Raw genomic sequence first — 23,900 nt, forward strand, 5'->3', positions numbered from 1 at the left:
ATTGTTGATGTGATGCTTTGGAGATATCAGCTGTTTTTGTAGTGTATCTTCAGCTAATGGATTCATAGTGTATCATTTATAAAGTCGTGGAGGAACTTGAGGCTATCCCTAGCAATCTAAACAGTGTTGCTTATATTCTGTTAGAAAGTACAGCACACAAATTCTTTACTATTTGGGTACATCTCTAACAAGCTTGATGGAAGGCATCAACTTGACCTGTAATGTCAGACATATATATTTCTTCAGAGTCACATTTCCTTTTCAGCTCACAACAGACACTTGGCTCCAATCCAAATATAACCCTGCTGCTATGAGATCTCCTGCACATATGCATTGGCTCCACAAACCCTAAAAGAAGTCTTAGATGGTTGACACAATTCACAAAATGATCAAGATGAATGAATCCATGAAAATGCGTAAAACATTGGTACAAATTCATTTTAGTGAACAATTTATTTAATCGCATTTCATCTCAAATGGTTTGTAGTAAGTGTGGCCTTTAGAGTATAGGAAACGATTGAGGATTAATCGATGAAGACATTTGTGTCATTATGAAATAGAGGACCAGAAATCACTCTCCAAGAAAACGTGCTAAGTAGGCTGCAAGAGATCACCCTGACATAACGTGAATCATCATTATGGAATAAAAGTAAAGTGAACTCATCATTTGTATAGCCATTTTCATACAGTGATAATGTTGCACATGGTGCTTTACATAAAAACGAATCAACAACACGAAACCCCTACAACTATAATCCATGCACGAGGTACAGTATCCATCCTTTGCAGCTGAATAGTCTCTGCAGCTATGAAAGCAGAGACAGAAGATAATAGAAACAGAGTTTGAGATGAAAAAGGAGGCGGGAGCGCACCGTGCTCCTGGTCCGCCCCCAAGTTGCAGCACGAGCCATTTAGCAGTACGAACTGGACCAGCTGTAGAGCGCGCGGGCGCGTGTACGTGCCCCCCTCACTACCCCTGCCCCCACGCGGAGAAAATCATTACCAAATACAGAGCCCGAGCGCACGCGGAGCTATGGCTGCAGCAGCAGCAGCACCACTGGATTGTGTTTACGACGCAGAGCACGAGAGCGGCACAACCTCGGGCGATACAGACACCGCGCGCTCCCGATTTTTAAACCTAAACGCATGATCATTCGCCGTCTGAGTCCGCGAGGCTTCTCGTTACGACAGTTCGTTTTGACGTCTCCGTCCCTCCGCGAGATCCAGCGCTGTGTTCCGTTGCGTTTTCGTGAAGCGCAGCTGCAAGGGACAGCGACCAGCCTCCAGATGAGGAGCGCGAGCATTGCCGAGCAATCTTGACAACGAGACCCTTTCATCTCCACCGTGAAAATATCACGCACGCGACGCCAGTGCGCTTTTACTGGTTTCTAGAACGACGTAATAAAAACCCGTTTTAGTGCACGTCTAGGAGCGCTGCACATAGTTGAGGGGAACCCGAGAATACCCCTCCATCCCTTTCCGTCAATCCCTCCCTCTCACCATCTCTTTCTCTACCTTCGTCACCCCATCACATGCCAGAGCTGTAGGGGGCTCTCATCTAGTTAGGGACCAGGGGGGAAGGAGGGAGGCTGTTCTTGGCCGCGGTGGACGCACCCTCCGCGGTGAGGCTGGGCTGAAGCGCCGCTGTGTCGGAGGATGCTGCGGGAATAGAGCAGCTTTGAGTGGAAGATGGGGAAGGACCAGGAACTGCTGCAGGCGGTGAAGACCGAGGACCTGCTCACCGTGCAGAAGCTGCTGCAAAGGCCTCGGCCAGGGAAAGCAAGTAAGACATTTTTTCCCCCTTTTCTGTTGCAAAGGTGCAAACAACACAATAATACAATGGGCCAATGAAATCTACAATGTTTGAATGTGTGAGGCTATTTCTCGTATACCGTTACAGGCTACCAGGCCTAACTGATGGTGATGTAAATGTGTGTGCAGGGATGTATGTGTGTTATTTAGAGGGCGGGATGGAGAGAGAGGAGGGGTTTCATGCATCTGGATGTATCAGGGAAGATTAGTGGTGTGATTGGAGACTGACAGCTTGAGACCCCTTGTCTGAGTGCACTGCAGCAGAGAAAGAGAGAGTGGGAGGAAGGGAGAGAGGTAGTTGTGTTTTTTGACAAGGGATCTGTGTGACCCTGTTTCACAAGTGAGAGATGATTCCAGTGGCCTTGTGGTAGCAAAGGTCCAGCATCACCTCCAATGACAAAACACATCACATGTTATTTAGTCATTAAAATAAACGGGTGGGTTAAAGATTGTGTAAAGTGAGTGACTCGTGCTTCTCTTCTTGTTTAATTTCTGCAGGCAATATAGCACCACAGCATCCAACAATGTTTTGCTTCCACAGCCCACTCTAATGTGTGGGCAATACAGAGTGAAGCCAGTGAGGGCTGCAGATATATCATTCTGTAGAGGCTGTAAGCTGCCACACTGATACTTCTGCTGATAAATAACCAGCTAATACAGTTATCAGTAGACGGGGACAGATGCTGCAGGGACACAGCTGCAGGAATTGCAATTCCTGCAGATGTGATTTAAGATATTAATAAAATAGAAATGCCTAGTCACTGTGAGTAATTGGGTTTTGAAATGCATTCAGATATCAATTTTAACAGCCATATTAGCTCCAGCTCACCAATCGTGTGATTGGCTCTAAATAATATCAAAATGCTAAAATGGTTCCAGTGAGGGAGGTTTAGGTTTGCAGCATCTGACTAGTGCCTTCCATGCAGCAGGTGGCTAGTAGAAGGGGGGATTAAATATTGTTTCTTGGAATAATTTTCTGATTACATTTGAAATTTCTGTTCAGAAATAGTAAGTAAAGTTAAAATGACTGAGACTTAATCATTTCATTTTGAATTAAAAGACACCTTTTACCCATCCCTTAAAGAATGTTATGTAGGTTCAATACTGGTGTCATGATTAAAAAGAAACACCACATCCATCCTTTCAGAATAATGTCTGAGAATGTCTCAGGAATGTCTTGCTTGTATCTGGCATGAAATTAAAAAACATAGAATACATAACTGTTTGGAGCATGTGTATTGCTGAGCTGACTTGAACGCTGCTTCATTGCAGATGGCAAAGCTCACTCTGCAAGACTCAATGGAGTACAGCACATGGCCTCAAAACAGTTTGTAGGAATCAGTGGGGCGCACTGCATGCTGGCAGGGGCCGAGATAAAGTCTGCAAGGCTACAGTAAAGCAGAGCTAATACAGGAAACTCAGGGGATTTAAGATAGTCAGCAGACTGGTCTGGAGCCAAATGCAGACATCCCTTGCTGTAAAAAGAGAGTTGGTAGGGTCTGGGTAATTCAGGTACAGCCCATAATAGTGTCTGGGGTACTCAGTGGAATACATTATGTACTAAAGCCTGTCACAAAATGACCTTTAGGCTACAGAGAAGTGCACTTCAGATTCCGGTGGCTTTTAAACTGCTGTTTAGAGCATCATATACAGAAGACAGGTAAGAGCTTAAAACACAGTGCAGGCAATGAAATTTAAAGCATGAAATTCTGCATGTGAAAATGGAAAATGCTTGAAAACATGTGCGGCTTATCAGTTAAATTAAAAATCTTGTCATTGTAACGTACAGCCTGTCCTTTGCTGCTTGAATAAGCTTTTCTCCCTGAAGGAAACATTCATGTGTCTAATTTAATACAGTCGAGTCACTATCATGTTTTTGTGCTTTATAGAAAAGTCTGGGACAAAATAACAGAGAAGTGTGCTCTTTGATTCAGAAATGTACATACCATGCAGCACAGTCAGCTGTGTGAGGACGCATGGATTCTTCCTGATGACCAGTTAATAGATTTTATGAGCGTTTTTTACAAAGTGTCTCATAACACAACTCCAGGGATTTATAGTGAGTTTGTACAAGTGCAGAGTACTCTATTAATGTGGTGTTATTTTACTTTACTTGAATATTAAAATGTCCTTATCCTGTATACTTGAATATAAAAGTAGGCTAATTAAAAAAAAAAAATATATATAAAAAAAAAATATATATATATATATATATATAACATAGTTATTATCTTTAATTTTCAATACTCAAATGTTGGTGAAATATCATTATTATTATTTGAGTGCTCAACACTTATAATACAGGTGAATAAACACACATTTAGTCCATATAATATCAAGTATGATTTAAAGGTAAAATTTGTCAAATTTGGTTGCTAATGTTTATGTTAAAATATGTAGATGGATTAAAAATGGACTAAACCTATGTTATATGTATTTTATTGTTGAGTACTTGCATTATGTCAGATATTTCCAACAGTTACCACAGCCAGAGAAAGCCATCATTTTATAATTGTAAGTTAACAGTCCGTGTCTTCTGGCGGCTGCCATGATGAGCCGCCATGACAGACACAAAATGTTGATTGTTGTCAAGGAAACACTGGATTTTACGTCAAAGACTGCTGCAAAAGCTGCCGTACTCTACCTGTATGTGCTGATGTGATAAAAACACCATGTAAATTATACTTGGATACATCGTCTCGTGGGTAAACATATTCAAGTTATTTTTCCCTGGAGGGGCGGTGATAATCACTCCCTTGATTCCCCGCGAGCCTCGACATCATCTTTTTTTTTTTTTATTGTTTTGATCGAGAGCGCCCCATGGTGGCGAATTTTACATACTGTGCGTTACAGTTTCAAGTTTGTTTTTTTAAAGATGCACCTTCAGAATTTGTGTTGAGAAATAAAATACTGACAGGAAACAAATAATGATGTGTTAATTTGTTTTTAGATAAATGCAATGTCGTTCGAAGGAAAGGGAGAACAAATTCTGAACTTGAATGTAGTGAGCATGTAACCAGTTGTTGGGAAAAGGCATGCTTTAAACAGAATATTAAAACAGCTAACAAAATAAAAAACAAATGATCAAAATAAATCTCAAAAGAGAAATTTATGAAAGAGAGAGTGAACTGATCCACCAGAATACCTGTCCCTGACTTGTGTTTCTAATCATGTTTCTTATTATCATCATCTTTAATGGAGCAGCGTACATGCCACAACCAATCATTCATCTGTCATCCAATGACACAAGCTGCCATCACTCCTCAATAAACACTCGGTCACTTGTCATCATCGTCACATTACAAGCTGACTACATTATTTGATAGTCACATCTTGGGGTAATCACTTCTATAACTCACACTTCTGGGTGTTTTCAAAAGTGCCGTCAAGCCCTCATGGAAGGTTTAATCACAGCATCAAGGACACGCCTTCCTCAACTGTGCTTTAGCTCCTTCTCTCTAAAGGGCAAAGCCTTTCCCAGCATCGCACTGCCTTCTATCATTTGAGTAACTGACTTTGAATGCTCCACTAAATCTGCTTTGTGTTTTAAGACCTGCTCTGTGAAAACTTCTTGTGTGCCTGAAACCAGGTTCGTCTGAGTTTTTGAAGAAGCAGAGTGCTGCATTGTGTGTGCGGGACACTGATATTACTCCTGGCTGAACATGGTCCATTCTCTCAGCGAAAAAACAACAAAGAAAACAAACAGGCCGGATAGAAGCAGACAGGATGTAATGACCGAGTGGAGCTGAGTGTCCCCAACAAACAGCAGGGGAGTGTAACACTAGGCTGATGTTAACACACCCCTGTTTGTCATCTGGCATTTAACATAAAGCTTGCAGGACAGGGCAGCTGAGTGTGTGTGTGTGTGTGTGTGTGTGTGTGTGTGTGTGTGTGTGTGTGTGTGTGTGTGTGTGTGTGATTTGTGGTGGTAAAGGATCGGATGAATAGTCTGTGCACAAATGTCTATATGGATCTGAAGGAGCATGTAGGATTCAGTTCGGTAAGTGTGTGTGTGTGTGTGTGTGTGTGTGTGTGTGTATGAGTGTGTGTGTGAGCTTGATGGGGTCTGACAAACACCCTGCACTGCTGCAATTCATTTACTCCAACCCAGGCCAGATATACATTCTGCACATATTCACCTGCATTAAAGACACAGACACCGAGACAGAGACAGAGACAGAGACAGAGACAGACAGACAGACAGACAGACAGACAGACAGACAGACAGACAGACAGACAGACACACACACACACACACACACGCAGACACATCTGTTGCCAGCTGGAGAGTCATCATCAGTTTGCTGTCAAGTCTCCTTCTGCACACGGCCGTCGACGAGGTCAGGTGTGTTTGTGTACATGGAGCAGACCTTGAGGTTGGCCTGAGGTCTGTGTTTGTTAATGGGCCGTTGTGTGTCAATGGGGGCAGTGTTATTTGTATTGGTGGTTGTTTATTGTGTGTCATTAAAGGCTATGTGTGTGTGTGTGTGTGTGTGTGTGTGTGTGTGTGTGTGTGTGTGTGTGTGTTTGTGCTGGAGAGAACCATTTGTCTGCGTGTGTGTCTCATCTGCGGAATTCAACCTCTGGCACACTCTCCCATCTCTCTGAGACTGACATATGCTTACAGCGTGAAACGACACTATCTGCCTCCTTCCTCTTTCTTTCTCTAAAGCCAGGAGAGATGCTAGCGCTCGAGGACCATTCTAGAACCCCCCCCCCCCCCCCCGTCTCCCTCTCCCCCATCTCTCTGTGTTGATGTGCAAGGCTGGCAGAGGAGTAGAGCAGATGATTGCATCCACACCAGTGCACATACACAAAGGAGGAGGCAGGCACGCATAGAGGAAGCTTCACATACTTGTCAGCTACAGTCTTCATGTTGGTGAACTGTGCTGTCTGACACTGTAAGCTTCAACGTGAGAAAGGCAGTGACGGAGCTTCAGGTTTGCAGGTATAGCCATAAAACAATGAGCACATGAGTGTGTAATATGTGCTGTAGTGAAAATAGTGCTAATAGTTTATAGATAATTGTTTTTATTAAAACCGTTCTTCATTCTTTAGTTTTAATTAAAGGATTCAATGATTCACAAAGATTTTAAACCTGTTATAAAAAAAATGTGAAGAAAGAAATTTGCTTTTAAAAATCACTTACGCAGCTTCACAGAGCATGCTATAATTCATTAAAGTTATCGTACATGTGATGTCTTCTTAGCTGACAAGAACAATCTACAAACACCTGGCAGCAAAGATTCTTGTGTTTTTGTGGTTTCCCTAATTGTGCAACGTTAAGTCTAAACTGCAACAGGGAGGGCAGTGGCTCAGACTGTAGGGACTTGGGTTAGGAACTGGAGGGTCACCAGTCCAAGTCATGGTGCAGACCAAGTCTGGAATTGATCTGGTAGCTGGGGAGATGCCAGGTCACTTCCTGATCACTGCCGAGGTGCCTATAAGCAAGGCATTAAACAGTTTGGGCACTCTATCATGTGCAGCCTCAATTTGACATCTCTCCTTGAGTGCATGTCTAAAGGATCCTGTTTATGCCTGTGTGCCCGGCATACTTCCTTGTTATACAATATAACCGAACTTAACACACAGTATTTTGATGACAAATCTGTTATGTTCTTTTCATTTATCACCTCTTCTTCTGATGTTCTTTGAATGACTGATATCCAGTGTATGTGTAGTTTATTTTTTATATTCACTACTGATGCAACTAAATTTAATTGAATTAATCAGCATGTTTGTGTTTCACTTCCAGCACCTCTACCTCCATTTTATAACTGCTCAAGTTTTTCTTATATTCAGAACTCAGAGTGCTATCAGTCATGTTCACATTTTAACTTGGGCATGAATGACATCTTTTTACTTTTCTTTTCAATTCTGTGTGACGTGTGTGTGTGCCCATCTTATAATGTATATGGACATTGTAGTGCTGTTTTTCTATACAAATGAGAAACAAATGACCAGATTCCACTGACTAGGAAAAATATCCTTTTAAATACATAGGTATGGACAAATCAGTTTAAGAACAGCTTCTTAATTCTACCTAAGAATTTTCTTCTTCATAACAATTTGACAATGTTGGTGAATAGGCTCATTGTTCTTTTATTGTGCATCAGGTCACATTCATAAGGGCTCCAAATTGCGTAAGCTCATATTTCCTCGCAACCTTAATGAGCTGGCCTCATGACTTTAAGAGATAGTGTCTACAAAGTAGGGTTTCTTTGTCCTTTTTTTTATTATTTTAAGACAGCTGGAAGGGATCTTGGATATGATTGTGGTAAGGAAGGGAGCGCTAACATGTGACACTCCACAAGTTGTGAATAATACTGCACACCTTGATATTAATAAATTATTTATTATATTAAAAAAAACTTCCTCTGATATACCTTTTTTTTATTTCTGTATCATGTACTGATATATTTCATCTTGATGAAAAGTCCAAGATCCATTCTCTCTAGTTCTGTTGGTCCACACCACCCCTTATCAGGTGCTGTTTACAGCATATTTCTAACTTTAGTCATCTCTCTTAGAGATAAGGGAAACTTACTTATGTATATAAATTTATTTATTTACAAATTCAGATTCTTATCTTCTGAGATTTTAAAATTTATAACTTACAAACATCAATTTCTGGGGCTAATCAGCCACTCCCTGCTAAGTGCTCAGGCTGACAAGGCTAGCTCTTTAACTCAGTAGAATGCCAAATGGAGCAGCAACAAATTAAGTCAGGCCCACTCTCAGATGACTGGAGTAGATCCTGAAGTATTGATTCAAAAATAGACTTTGAATCAAGAATCCAGAATCGTTTTGAATTGACAGTAGACTCCCGATTGAATCTTAAAGAGAGAGCTGGTTTCTACAGGGTCACAAACCTCCTCTGGTGCTTTATTCATGTCATATTTGGACCAAAGCAGAGCACAGATGTTTGAAAAAGTCAAAAAGGGGGATAATATGTCCCCTTTAACGCCGAGAACTGAAAGTGAATATACTTGAATAGTGAGACACTCAAACATTCCCAACCCTAGTGTCTTTGGTGCTGCAGGGTTAGGGTTCGATTTTTGAAAACAATTCAGTTCAGATTCAAACTTCTAGTAAAGCAGAAATTCCTGACAAGCTAAACGATTCTAAAAAGCTTTGCAGAGCTGTAAGGAATCAGAAAAATGCCGATATTACGTATAAACACAAACAAGTTAATAATCCAAAATAAACCAACGTGGATTTTCTATGAGCTTGCTGTGATTTGCTATGAATCAAGTCAAGTTTTATTTGCTTAGCACATTTAAAAACAGCTTCAGCTGACCAAAGTGCTTTACAGGCAGTGCAATAAACAGAGCCAATAAAAAAGGAAGACAATATACACATGTAGCCTACATATGCATTCCATACAAATACACACATGTATGACAATTATTTTAGTGATGGCTGTGTGTCAGGGGTAGAGTATGGGGGTTTATCTAAGGCCATAGTGACAGACAACTGTGCGTCTATTTGTATCTGTTTGTGTTTAGCTGTGTAACTGGCTGTTTTCTGGATATGTTAGTTCTCTCTTTTTTCATGTTTTTTTTTAATTTTCTACTCACATTTAATTGTGTCCCCACTTTCAAGCTGTGATCTTGGAGTTAAAATAAAGGTTTTAAATTCAAGCAGGATTTCTCTGTTAAGCAGAGAAACTCGAAGACTAAAACTAATGTTCAGTTAAATCTTAGATGTACAATATATATTTATTTGTATCCTTATTTTTTTATATTTTTTGTTTATTTACTTTGTATTTAATATTGTATTGCTTTATTTGCTAATATTGTATGTTTGATAACCTGCTGTTGTGAAGCCACAATTTCCCATTTGGAATCAATGAAGTAAATCTATCTATCTAGCAATGGAAAAAAACTGATGAAAAGCTCCAATAATAAAAAGTCAAAGGGAGCAGTCAACTGCACCTCAAGCTGTTTTTGTTTAATAAGACTTACCAAAAAAATGCAACCTTTTTTTAGTGGATTTTAAGGTGTATGCCGAAAATGGAATTAGAAACAATACTTTTGAGAGAGTGGAGTCTTTTTGGGCTGAGTTCCCTGCACTTCATCCAAAACATCATCACTCAGCTCTCTGCTGACTGCCTCGGTGATTGAATTACAGAACATATGGGGCAGGGAAGGAGAGCTGGAGGGATAGGTTTTTCTTTTTTTGAAACGGGAATGGCGCTCAAGAAAATAGACATCAGAAAAGAAACAGAGAAGAGTCGTATGAAAGAGGAGGGGATCATTTTTGTCTGATGAGCAGGTGGGATGGATGGGGGAGGGGAGATTACAGGCTGAATATGATGAAAGAGCGAACAAGGGAACAAGGTGATGAAAAAGAGCTGAACAGCAATATGTCCACTTCATTTTTATTGCAGACTGCTATGCAAACATTATGTTTCTCGTTCTCCATCTCTTACACACACACACACACACACACACACACACACACAGGCTTACTCATCTGCACGATACACTGCACCAAAAATAACATCCACATAGTTTAATGGGTCAGTGGAAAGTTCAGAAAGCGGAAAAGGTGATGGAATGGGAGGAGGGGCAAAGCTCGAGGATGGAGGCAAGTAAGAAAAGGAAAAAAATGGACAGGTGAAAAAAGGAAAAAACTGAAGGAATATGGAGAAGAAAAAAACAAAGAACTGGACAAAAAATTTGAGAAAAGAAAAACGGCAGGGAAAACACTGAGGAAAAGGTGAAGATGAGGAGAGCAAAGGAAAGGGAGTTAAAGAACAGCAATTGTAAGGAGAGGGAATGGAAACGGTGAGAAGGAGGTGGAGGTGATTATTAAGAAGGAGCCGAAAAAGCTGGCACAAATAAAATAAAAAACATGCCGTCTGTCAAAAGAAGAATAATGTGTGACAAACAGTCTACTACTAACATTTAAGATGTAGCACCAGCAGAGAAATAATGCAGAGTTAAGTTACACTTTGAAAGGTGAGATAACTTGAGGATGGGGGAGGTTAATATTGTCATTTTGTTTTGTGCTCCTGCTTTGGTTTTCTATGAGCAGAGATCATTTCTGCTGCCCAATAACACAGTAACACAGTGATGTCACTGTAGATTCAAGGTGTTGGCTGTTGTTATTAACCAATTATCAAAATGCTTGTATCAAAAACATTTTCAATGTAGATAGATAGATAGATAGATAGATAGATAGATAGATAGATAGATAGATAGATAGATAGATAGATAGATAGATAGATAGATAGATAGATAGATAGATAGATAGATAGATAGATAGATAGATAGATAGATAGATAGATAGATAGATAGATAGATAGATAGATAGATAGATAGATAGATAGATAGATAGATAGATAGATAGATTAGCAATATGTAAGATAACTACAGAATGAAGTCATAAAATAAACTCACCATGTCATCAAACATTTAAAAACATTTTGCTCTACTCGTTCAGATGAAACTTACATCCAGCCAACAATGAGTTTAGAGCCAACTACACCAAAATGTAACACAGAACTCACGTAGTTGGGAAAATCGGTCTGGGACTCAAGTATTGAACACATTCAGCAACAAGAACAAACAAAACAATCCACTTAAATAAAACGAAAAAAAAACCCTGAAGAGCACATACCAATAAAAACCTCAACCAACATTTGACAGCTCAGCCACTTGTTTCTATTCTATTAGATTCTGTTCTGTTCTGTTGTAGCTGCAGTGCAGATTAACAAATGACAAGGGAAGGGAGTAATTGGTCTGGAAAGACCACCCACAAAATGAGAAGGGCTGCAGAGTGGGACCTCCTTAGCTCAAACAGTCCCTATTAAAGAGGTGGCGTTAAGCACCTGCTGTACTGGCTTAACACACACACACACACACACACACACACACACACACACACACACACGTCCCAACAATCAGAGGACTGGCACAGAGAGGTACAGACTGTAGGAATTTCCATTATCAGTTAGTTTAATAATTATTGAAGTTTAAGGCGGTCATTACAGACATGAACAAAAATCATAAGGCCCTCTCACAATCACACACACACAGACACACACACACACACACACACACACACACACACTACAGCTTAAATGTAAGGACAGTCTCTCGTAGACGAGGTTTAAAGATCCCATGTTGTGCTTTTTCTGGTTGTATATGCTCTTGAGTGTGTTTTCCAGGCGTCTTGTTCATGTTTGTTTAGGCACATCTTTTGGCAAAAATTCAAAGTCCGGCAAAACGCAGCTTCTCCTACGTCCTCCTGTTAGCAGTGACAATAGCCACATGTAATGTGCATGGAGCGGCAGCAGATGAAAACAGACACTTTTTTCCTACATTAGCAATGGTGAATGTACTTTAGTAGACACAAAAAAGGGCATAATATGGGACCTTTAAATATCAAAGATATGAAGAAGACAAATAAGTACAGAAAGAAGAAACATCAGGCAGCCCAGTGTTGGAGCCTCTCTAAATTGTATGTAACTAATAGATGTGTGTATGCATGTGTGTGTGTGTGTGTGTGTGTGTGTGTGTGTGTGTGTGTGTGTGTGTGTGTGTGTGTGTGTGTGTGTGTGTGTGTGTGTGTCTAACTGAGCTGCTGCAGAGCGTGGCTGTGCTTTTAGGTTGCATTGCAGGACTTTTCCTCTTGCAGCCTGATTTTGCAACACAATATTCTTACTGCTTCAAATACATGTTTGACTAATAAAGGCAGGAAATTATGGACTGATCTGACTGCACTCCTATACTTACACTAACATGGTCCAGACAAGGTCTTTACTGTACTCTACATGAGAAGCTCTTAGAAATGTTCCGCCCTGCTCCCACAGTGAATACATTTAGCATCGCCTTGGGACTTTCTGAATGAATGCTGGGACTCTTGTTATGTGAGTGGCCGCTAAAAAAGGGCTGTGACACAGTTTGGGTGAGGATTCAAGGCTTGGGAAAATGTGTGAAACACTGACACACCCTTAGGTCCAATATGAATACTTTTAGAGTTTCATTTCTTTCCAACTGACCCTGAACATTAACCTAACACTTCTAGATAAGTTATTGCCTGTGTGCTTAACCTCTTTCCCCTGAGTCACAACTGCTGTGAGTTTCAAGCTTCCCTTCAGCAGGTCTCTTTGGAGGTTGCAGTGAAAATGGTGACAGATTTACCATTAAAATGTCTGGTAATTTTTGTGACGGTTTCTTGTTTAAGAAAGAAGTGAACGTAAGGTTAATTATAGTCTTTTGTTTTTGATGTGTGAAATCGGATGTAACTAGTTTTCTGATGAGGTTAATGTCAAATTTTTGTGTCTATGAAAGTACGTTGATAATAACTAACGTTCGAAAAAAGAAAAAAGAAAAGCGTCTGTTTTCATTTACTGCCGCTCCACACAGGCTCTCTCATTCCTGTACTTCTAATGCTCCACACAGGCTCTCTCACGCCTGTACTTCTAATGCTCAGAATCCCTTAAACATTAATATATAGCTCAGTGTCGTGAAATTATTTAACAATTTGCAGAAATGCACATTATACATGTCCTTCAGGGACAATATGCTGATTTATTTTATTTTTTTAGGAATTGTTGAATTTTAAAGATAAACTTCAACTGAAAATATGTTCGACATAAATAAGCATTCGTTGCAGTGATTTTAAAAAACAACAACCTCTAACCATGCCCGGGGGGAACTTCAATGTTCAGGATTAGGCAATGCAATTTAAATATGTCTGATGTTATTATAAGTCCAGTAAATAGTGTGACAGAGCTGATAGAGAAATGTCAGCATGTACTCAAAAATCATTCATATTTACCAAACAAAATAAAGTCGTAGATAATGTGTCGTCAGCCTTGGATGTTAAGCTCGGTTACTGTTAAGTAGATTTGTGATTATACTTTAAAAAAAATGTCATCTCACATAAGAGGGGTTAACACAGTTTCCAATCTGTTCCCTCCGTCCTTGATCTTTTGTTTTTGATTTTGACTGAGAAAAACTGTAGATGTTTTCATGACGTTTTTGTGAAATGCTTTCCCTGGAGACAGACTCATCAGTCTTAAGAGATAGCTGTCCATGAATGCTTCTGTAACATCAACATGTGGAGTGACAAAATATCTGCACGGCCGTGTCGCTCTAACCATTAAACTGTTGTGCATCCTTACAAAGGAGCCAGCGACCAGAGACAGGGCAGATGTTGAGTCTGGACTAAATGTGTTGGCGCGCGTGTGTATGTGTGTGTGTGTATGTGTGTGTGTGTGTGTGCATATATAGATTGCACATGTGTGAGCCAGTGGTTGAACAGATGTTTGGTGTTGGATTGCTGCCCACACAGATGCAGATTTGCAATAGGTCCTGTAAAGTATCTGACCTTTGAAGACATGCACTTACAGGTTGCTGGTTTGTGTGAGTGTGTGTGCGTGTGCGTGTGCGTGTGCGTGTGTGTGTGTGTGTGTGTGTGTGCATGCATGTGTGTACCACAGCTAATGTGAATGTGAAAATTCAGCATTTATTTCAGCCTGAGTTTAAAGCGCTGTGAACCTGTGATGTTACTGAAAGGCTGGGGATTCCGTTTGTAAAGCAGAAGACTGATTATTTATTAATCGTAAATGTTATATATCAGTCTTCTTATCAGGCAGACAGAATAATCATAATTATCCAAATGTTTGACTTCAGTGATTATTTTATTTTTATTTTTTCCATCAATTAACTGTACATCTTCTCTTTGGTGGCTTTTCGGAGAGAAAGGGATGAAGAGGTCACTGGAAACTTTGCTGGATTTCATTCTGTCATTTTCAAACATTCAGTATCCGTTTTAAATCCAAATGTTCATCAAATTGAATTGGGTTTATTAGAACCTGAATATCTTGAGATAATCTTATTTGAACCATTTTTTTCTGAAATAACTTGGTTTTGTTCCAAATGCAATCCTCAAGTTTTCTTTGGTGAAATATGATCCAATATTTCTGTAAATCAGAAGAGTTAGACATGACAGCCTACTTTCCCCCCTTTTCTACCTTTTCTTACATATATTAACTTTGATAACTTTATATAACATTTCTGAACTGCTTTGTGCTTGCAGAATGTAGAGCCGCACATGTCGGTAGCATATACAGTACCTGTGGTTCAAAGAAGGCCTCTACTTCACCTGACTGAAATATTTCCACCTCACAGTCTGTGTCATCTCTCTGCCTTGTGAAGAAGCCTCTCATGTGTGGGGATGTCTGGGTCAGATTTATTTTCCAGGAACTCCTCTAAAATATGCGTGGAGCCTGATGGGGAGAGAGATGATCACTGAACTTGTGACTTGAGGACATTCAGGACCATCTGAGCCCAATCCTCAGAGCAGCTGGGAAACTTGAGCATGTTAAGTGTGAAGCCTACATCCTCACTCGTCAAAAGAATGGGAACGGAGAAAGGAACAAATCAAGCAGAAGGGATAAAGTGATGTGGAGAAAATGGAAAGACGTGCTCACTCGGAATCTTGCCCTTGGTGTTTTTCTGTCACAGTTCCCTTGATTTAAACTAAAACATCTTTGTTTGTCTGCTAAGTGTATTCAAACCTCACGCTAAGACATGTGACGAACACAAACACACATCTATCTATCTATCTATCTATCTATCTATCTATCTATCTATCTATCTATCTATCTATCTATCTATCTATCTATCTATCTATCTATCTATCTATGTCATACATATAGAGACGAGCTACATCTGTATTTGTCAGTGTGGTTGCATGGATCATAAATTCCTTGAGGGTCTGTCGTTCGCACTTACCACCTCCATCTTTTTTTCCCTCCATCTCTTTGCATCTCTGTTTCCTTTACTCGCCCCCACCCCGTTACCGTTACTCTCTCTCTCTCTCTCTTTCTGCCCAATGAATCAGTCTGGCTGGCACTTTGTTGCTGTCAAGGAGCCGGGGAGGGTGATTAGTCATGTCGAACTGGGCCAGTATCTGGATGTCCCGAGCTGACGACTGGAAAGAAGGAAGTATTCTGGAAGATTCCACATAGGCAACAGCTTTCCCCTTTATTTATTTTTTTCTAATTTTGCTTCTTTTTTTTTCAGCGTTTTAGAGGCGAGACAGGATAGGATGAAAGAGGACATGAGGCACATGTCCCAGACTACATTTTTTCATCAGGAATGTTATCCAGATGAGCTACAGCAATGTTTAACATCTGTCCCTTGTTTCTTTCACAAAAAAGAACATGTGTTTGTGGGTGCATCTTATGGATGCTTCAAAGACTACAAATAGGTCTGTTAACAGTGGTAACAAGGATTTTTCCTTTACAAATCTAATAAATGTGTCTGATCCTCTGTAGTTTAGTTTTGCTAAAAACTTAAGTTAATGTTGAAACTTTGTCAAACAGAAACTTTTTTACTTTCCTCGCTCTCGTGGTGTTTTGTAAGTGCCTTCATGAAGGTCAAACAGCATTTCAAAATAAAAAAGGAAGACAGAGACGCAGAGACAGGCATAAGCTCACTACAGTGCTGGAGGCTTTTTCGTTGCTTTTCCAAGATCCATCCATCTATCTAAGAGCAGAGCTTTGATCCTCCTTCTTTGTCAGGTAAATATGTGTAAACTGTTGCTTCAGCTCCCAATGAATTCAGTGGCACCAGCACCACACAGCAAAACACGACTGAAATTGAAACAGAATTAGCAAATAGATAATCATCATCATTTTTCAAACTAACGTCAATGTTGAAAATTTACACTAAAGTATAAATGGATTAATGGATGTGTGCCCAGCTCTGAAAGAATTTGTTTGGTGATCTTGAATATTTCTGCAAAAAATCATGACATTCATGTTTGCAGTTCAGATTGAAATATCAAGATTGTTTTCGGGAAAAGATAGTAGCAACATTACCATCTCATGTTCACAGTTCACTGAGATAAACTCTAAAAGGATTTCTTATCATTTTGATAATATTCTGACTTTCATCTGGCCCCACTGTGATAGTAACATTTAGATTTAGGAATTAAAATGCATTTTGAATAACATTGAAATGACATCATTTTCACAAATGCCAGCATGCTAAACCAAGACAGGAAACATGGTTAGTATTCATAATGATGGACATAAAATAATGTTAGAATGCTAATGTTATCATTTACTTTCATCTTTGGAACCCGACAGGGAAGGTCAGAGTCGCTTCAGACCTCCAGTGTAGGGAGAGGATATACAGATTAGCCAAGAAAAGATGTGTTAGCTGAGGAACTCTAAATGGGCTTGTGCATTCAGCCACCTTTGCCTCACACACAAACTGTTTACCTACATTTATTGCAAGCCCGCTACAATGTGATTGGTCAAAACTTATCTTACTACAAACAACGACAAGAGCACTTTAGACACTGAACATCAGCAATATTCTGCTTTCATATCGAGCCTCCAGATTATAGAGACTATTTGATTCTAACGAAATAAGGCTATGGGCCTAAGTGCAAAACAAGAGTAAAATATGTATAGAGCATAACAATGGGAATGTTTTTAAACAGACTGAAAAAACAGGAGATAATAATCAGCATTTTTGCATTTATAATAAATACAGAATACTTATTTCAAGCTAGCTTCCAGTTCTATTTTGTACACCATTTTTTTTACTTGCACATCAACCCCCAACCCCGCTTTTTAAATGCTAATTATCGATACTTTGTTTCTCCTGTCAGCTGAGGAGAGAGCGAGGAGAGTTGACCGAGAGCTTTTAGACTCTCAGCTGACCAGCATCATCAAAGCCATGCGGCATCAGAGTGATTCAAGAGGACAATGCACAGCAGAGCGACAACACTGTCTGCAAGGCGCAGAAATAAAATTAGTCTGACGGAATTGCAAACCAGCAAAATTATTAGGTTGTTGTTTGAACCCCCTGACCCAGACATAGACAACACGGGAATGTTTCCATAGTTAAAATAGAAAAAGAAAACTGGAGTTGAAAGTTGATTATTCAGATGTCTGTTCATTAAGATGAATTGATTCTATCATCGTCAAATGAAAGAGGGGTTAATTAATGGAAATGAAACTTTGTTCTAACCAATAGTTAAGGATTTTGTATTTGCTTTAGGAACATTTCATCTTAAAGCTGACACTGATTATAAGTGAAAAATCTCAAGTGTCACAGACCCCAGATTCTCTGTGCAGCATGTGTGTGTTTATTTCATGTGATGTGTTCAGTTAACTCAGCATCTTTGGTCTCTTTCTTACAGGGGGTGTGAGTTTTTCAGGGCCAATCAGAAGTTTGTTATTGTAGCCTGATAGCCAATGGTGGTGAAGTAGTATAGTCACTGAGCCAATGAGCACTGTTGTTTGTGTGTTAATGCCCTGGTTGTATACAGCTGTTCAACACATGCAGAACTTGATGGTTTGGTCCACACAGTGCTTGTGTGTTTGTCGCAACTGTGTGTGACTTACCATAAAAAGACACGTGTGTGTGTGTGTGTGTGTGTGTGTGTGTGTGTGTGTGTGTGTGTGTGTGTCAGAGAGTAGGCCTATCCCTGGTGCCAAACTCACTGGTTCCCCATCTCCTCCATTCCTATCTTTTTTTTAAATCTATTTCTCTCTCTTATCCATCTCTCTCTCTCTCTCTCTCTCTCTCTCTCTCCCCCCCTGCATTTCTGGAGCTATCGTCATGGCAACAAGCAAGCAGTGCTGAGCCAGGAAATTTCTGGATCTTTCCTACTCAGCACCACAGGGTCCAGTTGTACACTGTTCTGTATGTGTTTTGGTGCATGTGAGGGTTTGTGTGTGCATGTGTTTGTGTTGTAGTATGGGATTACACTTTAATCTGACAATACAGATTAGCACTGCAGACAGACCGGCCCGTTGGCTATTACATATTCAATATGTTTTCTCGTGTGTCTCTCTTTTTAAGTGCTTTCTCTCTTGAACTTTATCAACATAAAAAAATACTGTCTTTCACTCCATCCGTTCCCTCCTTTTCAAATCTTAATCCTTTTTAAAAATCAATTTTGTATCCCTCCTCTTCCCTCTCCTCATGCCTATCGCTCATTGGTGCCTCCTCTAATACACCCTCCTGTGAATCTTACCCCTGTGCCCATCACCCATCCTTTCTATCCCCTTCTCTCTCTCCTGCTTTTGTTCCTGTCTTCTTCCCCTTTCTTCCCTCCTTACCTAACTTACCCCTTCTCATCTCTCATTCATCCAATTCTCTTCACTCGCCCTCGTGGGATTGTTGGGAAGGCATTCCTTTTCACACACTCTTCCCCCCCAATTCACTTTTGATCTCAGGTCTTTTATCTTTCACTGCATCTCGTTTCCATTTCTTTTTTCTTTCACTCTCTCTGCACACCCATACACGCTCTCCGGGTAGGGGAACCCTGGGCCCCCTGTGCGCTCAGCAATGGTTGCAGGGCCGAGTGCCAACTTAAGGGGGGATGGTGCTGGTTGGGTAGAAGTAGGGAAACTTGTTTTAGTTGAGTTCAATGCAGTCTTAGTTCTTCTATAATCCATTCACTTGTTCTTTCTTTGGTCACTTAGGCACACATTCATCATACCAGGTCTACTGATTATTGTAACGCCAGGAGAGGAATTCGAATTTGAGCGTTGCTTGAGAATTGTTGAGTTGGAACTGGACATGGTACGGAGCACTCCTCAACAGATTTAGCAATCCATCAACATGATAATCACTTTTTAGGAAATCATTGTAAAATGTCTACTTGTGTTGGCCATTTAGTCAGAACATTTGAAGCACTTTTTGGGAAGTGTTGATGTATATATTTTTCTTCATGACTGAAGGAAGGGATGTCATTATCATGTCATGTCATTTAATGCAGAAAACTAGACTCTACATCGAATACATTTGACAGAAGTTCTAAATTTGTTTAAGAAAACAGCTCGTCCCAATGTTCATGTTCAAGTATCGTGATCTACAAAGCATGGTGCTCGGTGCAGAGCTGAGCTATCGGCACAGGACGCACACAGTAGCTGCAGACTCAGGTACAATAACGCTCTTGTTCTCTGTGTAACTCTACCACACACACACACACACACACACACACACACACACACTACTCTGGTTCTAGCGGTCGCCTCACCTTTCTTTTTTACCGTCCTTGTTTAAAGGGATACTTCACCCATTTGCATGAAGCTGTGTATCATTAGAAACATGGTAGTAGTGTTGAATGGTCATGAATCCAACCCTCATTTTGCCCTGAGACGAGAAAAAGATGTTTTTCTTTGCTTGGAAGTTTTCTTCATGTGATGCAATATGATGCTTTTTGCGTCTCACAAACATGTTAGCATGCAGAAGTTAGCTGTTGCACAATACTCCCTCTTTGTCATGTATTCTTTGTCCAAGTGTGTTTCCATAAGTATTTTTTACATCAAACTGAAAAGCGCTGTTTTCAAAAATTGCTGCTACTTTAAAATCAGCAAACCGGCTAGCATTGTAGGCTCAAAGTGTGTACTCATTGAAGGTGAGATAGAACTGGGTGTAACGTACCTGGACTACTTTTTGTCCTTACAAACATCACAACTGCCTGTTCCACTTTTATACCCACTTAAACTACCCTCGACATGTAACTCTCTCAGAGGTTTAATCTATAGCCGTGAATTAGGGGCCTGCTGCTGACACTGCACGATATCGGTTCATTACACGCCCCAGCGGACTCTGCATACAGTTTGCTCACAGTCAGTCACACCATCCTTTACTCTCTCTTTCACTCCTCTCCACTCATTACGACACATATTTTAGAATTCATACTTATACTGAATTCAGTGTTGCCATTCTTTACCGAGCAATAACATTGTTCATTTGCCTGATTAAGAACAACACAAAGGGCCTCTGAATACAACAACCAAAGCAAGATGAGAACATTTTCAGGTGGGGACATTCCTTTGAAGTCCTTCGACAGCATCCATTTGGTGGAGCTGTAAATGCTGTCTACATATTTTGCTATTCATATCACAGCTCAGAAGGAGGACACAACAACTGCACACGTATATATTTTTTTTACATCTGTATTTTTAATTCTTTAAACTTAGGTTCAAACCCTGGAAATGGAAGCTTGAGAGATGTGTGAAGTTCTACAATTGGTTCAACTACGATGTATTGTTTATGAACGGCTAAACTCATTATCTGAGTGCATGACAGTATTGTTTTACTGATATGTAGAAACAGATTTCGCAATAAATACCAAATGACCAAATGAGAAAGGTAATATAGAAAAGAGATGGGCAGCAGTATTATGTTGGCGTGGACCTTTGTGTGTTGGATCAGGTTCAGACCAGGGAGGGTTGGTGGTTCTGTGTCTGTGGGATTGGCTTCCTGTGATTGTAAATCTATCCCCTTGCTCTGTAATGGATGTGCAAGAGAGTGTGTGTGTGTGTGTGTGTGTGTGTGTGTGTGTGTGTGTGTGTGTGCGCGCGCGTGTGTGTGTGTGTGTGTGTGTGTGTGTGTGTGTGTGTGTAGGAGAGAGATCCAGACATCAGGGCGTGTCGACAACATTTCAGAGAGCAGGGATCAAACTCTTGACCTGTCTCTTATCTCTTGTCTTATATTAGAACCAGGTCCTGATTTATAAATACATATTCAAAGGATTCTGCAGGACCAATGTTTACTCAAGCGCTTTGATTTCAGTGTGCTGCTGATGCTGTTTGTTGTCAACCCAAAGTCAACACTTCCCATGTGTTCTCCTGATATTCACTTTGGCACTGGGAGTAAGTTGCCATGTTGAGGTTAGCAGCTAGCTCACAACACCATTTGTTATAGTACAATCCTTAAGTGCTACTACACTATAGCTTTCCTAGATTCCACCACTCCTCCCTGTTCATTACTCCTGAAAAAGATCCCCTTAATCCTCTTTCCTCCTCGTGCGTCCCTATAACGTTCACCCACTTTTTTTCCTTTCTCACTTGCCTCTCTCTCCATAGCCTTCCTTAAATGTCTCCCTCTGTCGTAACCTCATTTTAACTCTGGGCTCTTCTAATTTGGACTTTTTAGGTCTGCTCGTGATATTTTTAGTACAAAGTGTCAAATCAGGGGATCTCAAAGCTGACAGGCGTCTTTCCAATGTTGTTCCATTATGTAAAGCCTTAAGAAAAAGCCAGTTGAATGAGGACTGGTTTGGATAATAAAGTTAAATTACTGCTCCAGAGGTAAAGTGTCAAACAACTGTGATGACCGGTTTGTGTCACTGAAATGCAACGTGCAGTGGTGACAATAAGGAGTACTCAGTATGTATATACTGTATGTATTTAAACTTAAATCTCCTCTTCTCTTCTCATGTGCTTCCAGCTTTCAATCCTGCCTCCATTTATTCATCAGTGTCATCTTTCTTACTTTGCCTCCATAAATCTTCATCCATCCATCTGTGCCCTTGTTTCCCAGCAGTCAGACAGAAATAGGCCTGTGTGTACCAGTAGTGAACTGGAATAGATCCCTACCAGGACCTCACTGTGTGTGTGTGTGTGTGTGTGTGTGTGTGTGTGTGTGTGTGTCTGTGACACAGACAGGGTTAGACTCTCTCCCTGGGTGTTCTCTGTAAGAAACCTGACATTTACCCTCTGAGAAGGATGCACCATCTTGCACATCAAAGCCTTCTTGAACTTTGCCTTTCTTTTGCTCCTCACTCACTCTTTCAACCACTTTTACTGCCAATTTCAACACCAGACATTTGCTATTTTAGATGCTTTTTTTTCCCTTCAGCAATAAGGGTTATTTTTATATTCAAATATTCAGGTCGACGTCTGTTTTTTTGTGCCTTGATACTTATATTTGCTGATTTATAATTGAGCTCTATCATCTTTAATGTAGCTTTTAAGGAAAGAATAATATCTATAGTTTGGGCTGTATAGCATTGGTACTTTGTGTTATGTTTTTGTATCATTTAATTTTATTTCTTATCCAACATTCCAAGATGGGATTGCTAACTCGGCAAACTGGCGTCAGTTCCCCAAAGGTCACAAAGGTTAAGGAGGCTCAGCTTTACTTTTCTGCTTTTCACACTACCAAAGGTAATGCTCCATCCAGCAAGACTGCTTCACATCAATAAGCACTTGGATTGTGAAAGAGTCGATCATCTCTCCACTGGAAGGTTTGATGTCCAGCTCCTGAAGTCACATTTCACAGTGAAAGACACTGAACCCTGAAATTGCTCCGCCGCTTTACGGGTGAGCGGATGTGCGTAGCAGCCTCTTACATGTTACGATGTGAGAATGTGGTGTGAATGGGTGATTGTAATATGTAATGTAATGTAATAGCTTTTAACTGGATATCTGGGTAGCCGAGGGGAGATCCTAGTAGACTAAAGGTGACTTAGCTTTAACCACCATGATTCCATTTCTGTGAGTGCCACCAAATAATGCTGACTTTATATCTCTATTTCCTGTTTTTAAAGGTTTGCACAATGTAGAAGATGCATCATTAGCTGTGCATGTATATGTCCCTTTGTTCTATCTCAGCCTGTTTAAAGTCAGCTACAAAAGATTTGTTTTTCTTAATATTTATGTAAAAAGTAAGGCACGTAAGATAATGTTCAGTTAATGACTTATGAACCTTAGTAGAAACTTAGAAGCTCACTTTTAAAGCCATCACATGTTCCACTCACAAACTCTTTATTTTATTAATGTTGAAATAAATGCTCAAATGTGCTGTTGTAATGATTGAACATTTGATTAATATGATGCTTAAGGAACCAAGATGTGTACACATTGCTCCTGTGCGCACACACACACACACACACATATACGCTCAGCTGTGATTTGTTCCTCTGATAATTACGCAAGTAGGGGTATAAGGTAATTTACTGCTGGTAATTGATCTGCTCTATAATTACAAATACACACACACAGTCTCACACACACACACACACACACTCACACAGACCCAGTGATGCGGTGTTGAATCAGTGTAGTCAGCCTTGTTTATGAGTAAGTATTAGGAGCCCGACTTAAAAATCCCTCGCTGTTGAATTTATAGCTTTCATCTGACATCACACGCTTATGGAACCGCCCACCTGATGGCCGAGAAAGGCGTCACACCGCTACACACTATGGAAAAGTTCTCAGTGGCCACCTACATGTTTGAATCAGCTTAAACATTTTACTGACTGACAATGACAGCTGAGAGATACTTAGAGGCAACGTTCACTAGCTA

General features: G+C 40.3%; 1 protein-coding gene across 7 annotated transcripts in view; it reads left to right on the forward strand.

Moving 5' to 3' along the window:
- The first annotated feature begins 907 nt into the window (after nucleotides 1-907).
- The window catches only part of caskin1 (CASK interacting protein 1), an 88,756-nt gene continuing 65,763 nt past the window's right edge, over nucleotides 908-23,900 (forward strand). For 4 of the 7 annotated variants that reach the window (XM_079365519.1, XM_079365521.1, XM_079365520.1 and 1 more), the window contains exon 1: nucleotides 909-1,783. In XM_079365519.1, the coding sequence (XP_079221645.1) occupies nucleotides 1,690-1,783 (94 nt within the window). In that variant the 5' untranslated portion in view covers nucleotides 909-1,689. Of the gene's footprint in view, nucleotides 1,784-23,900 lie in introns of all 7 variants that reach the window. The other 3 variants (XM_079365517.1, XM_079365518.1, XM_079365523.1) reach the window with 2 other exon arrangements.

This window comes from Symphodus melops (genome assembly GCF_947650265.1).
Source record: "Symphodus melops genome assembly, chromosome: 17".
Classification (NCBI taxonomy): Eukaryota; Metazoa; Chordata; class Actinopteri; order Labriformes; family Labridae; genus Symphodus; species Symphodus melops.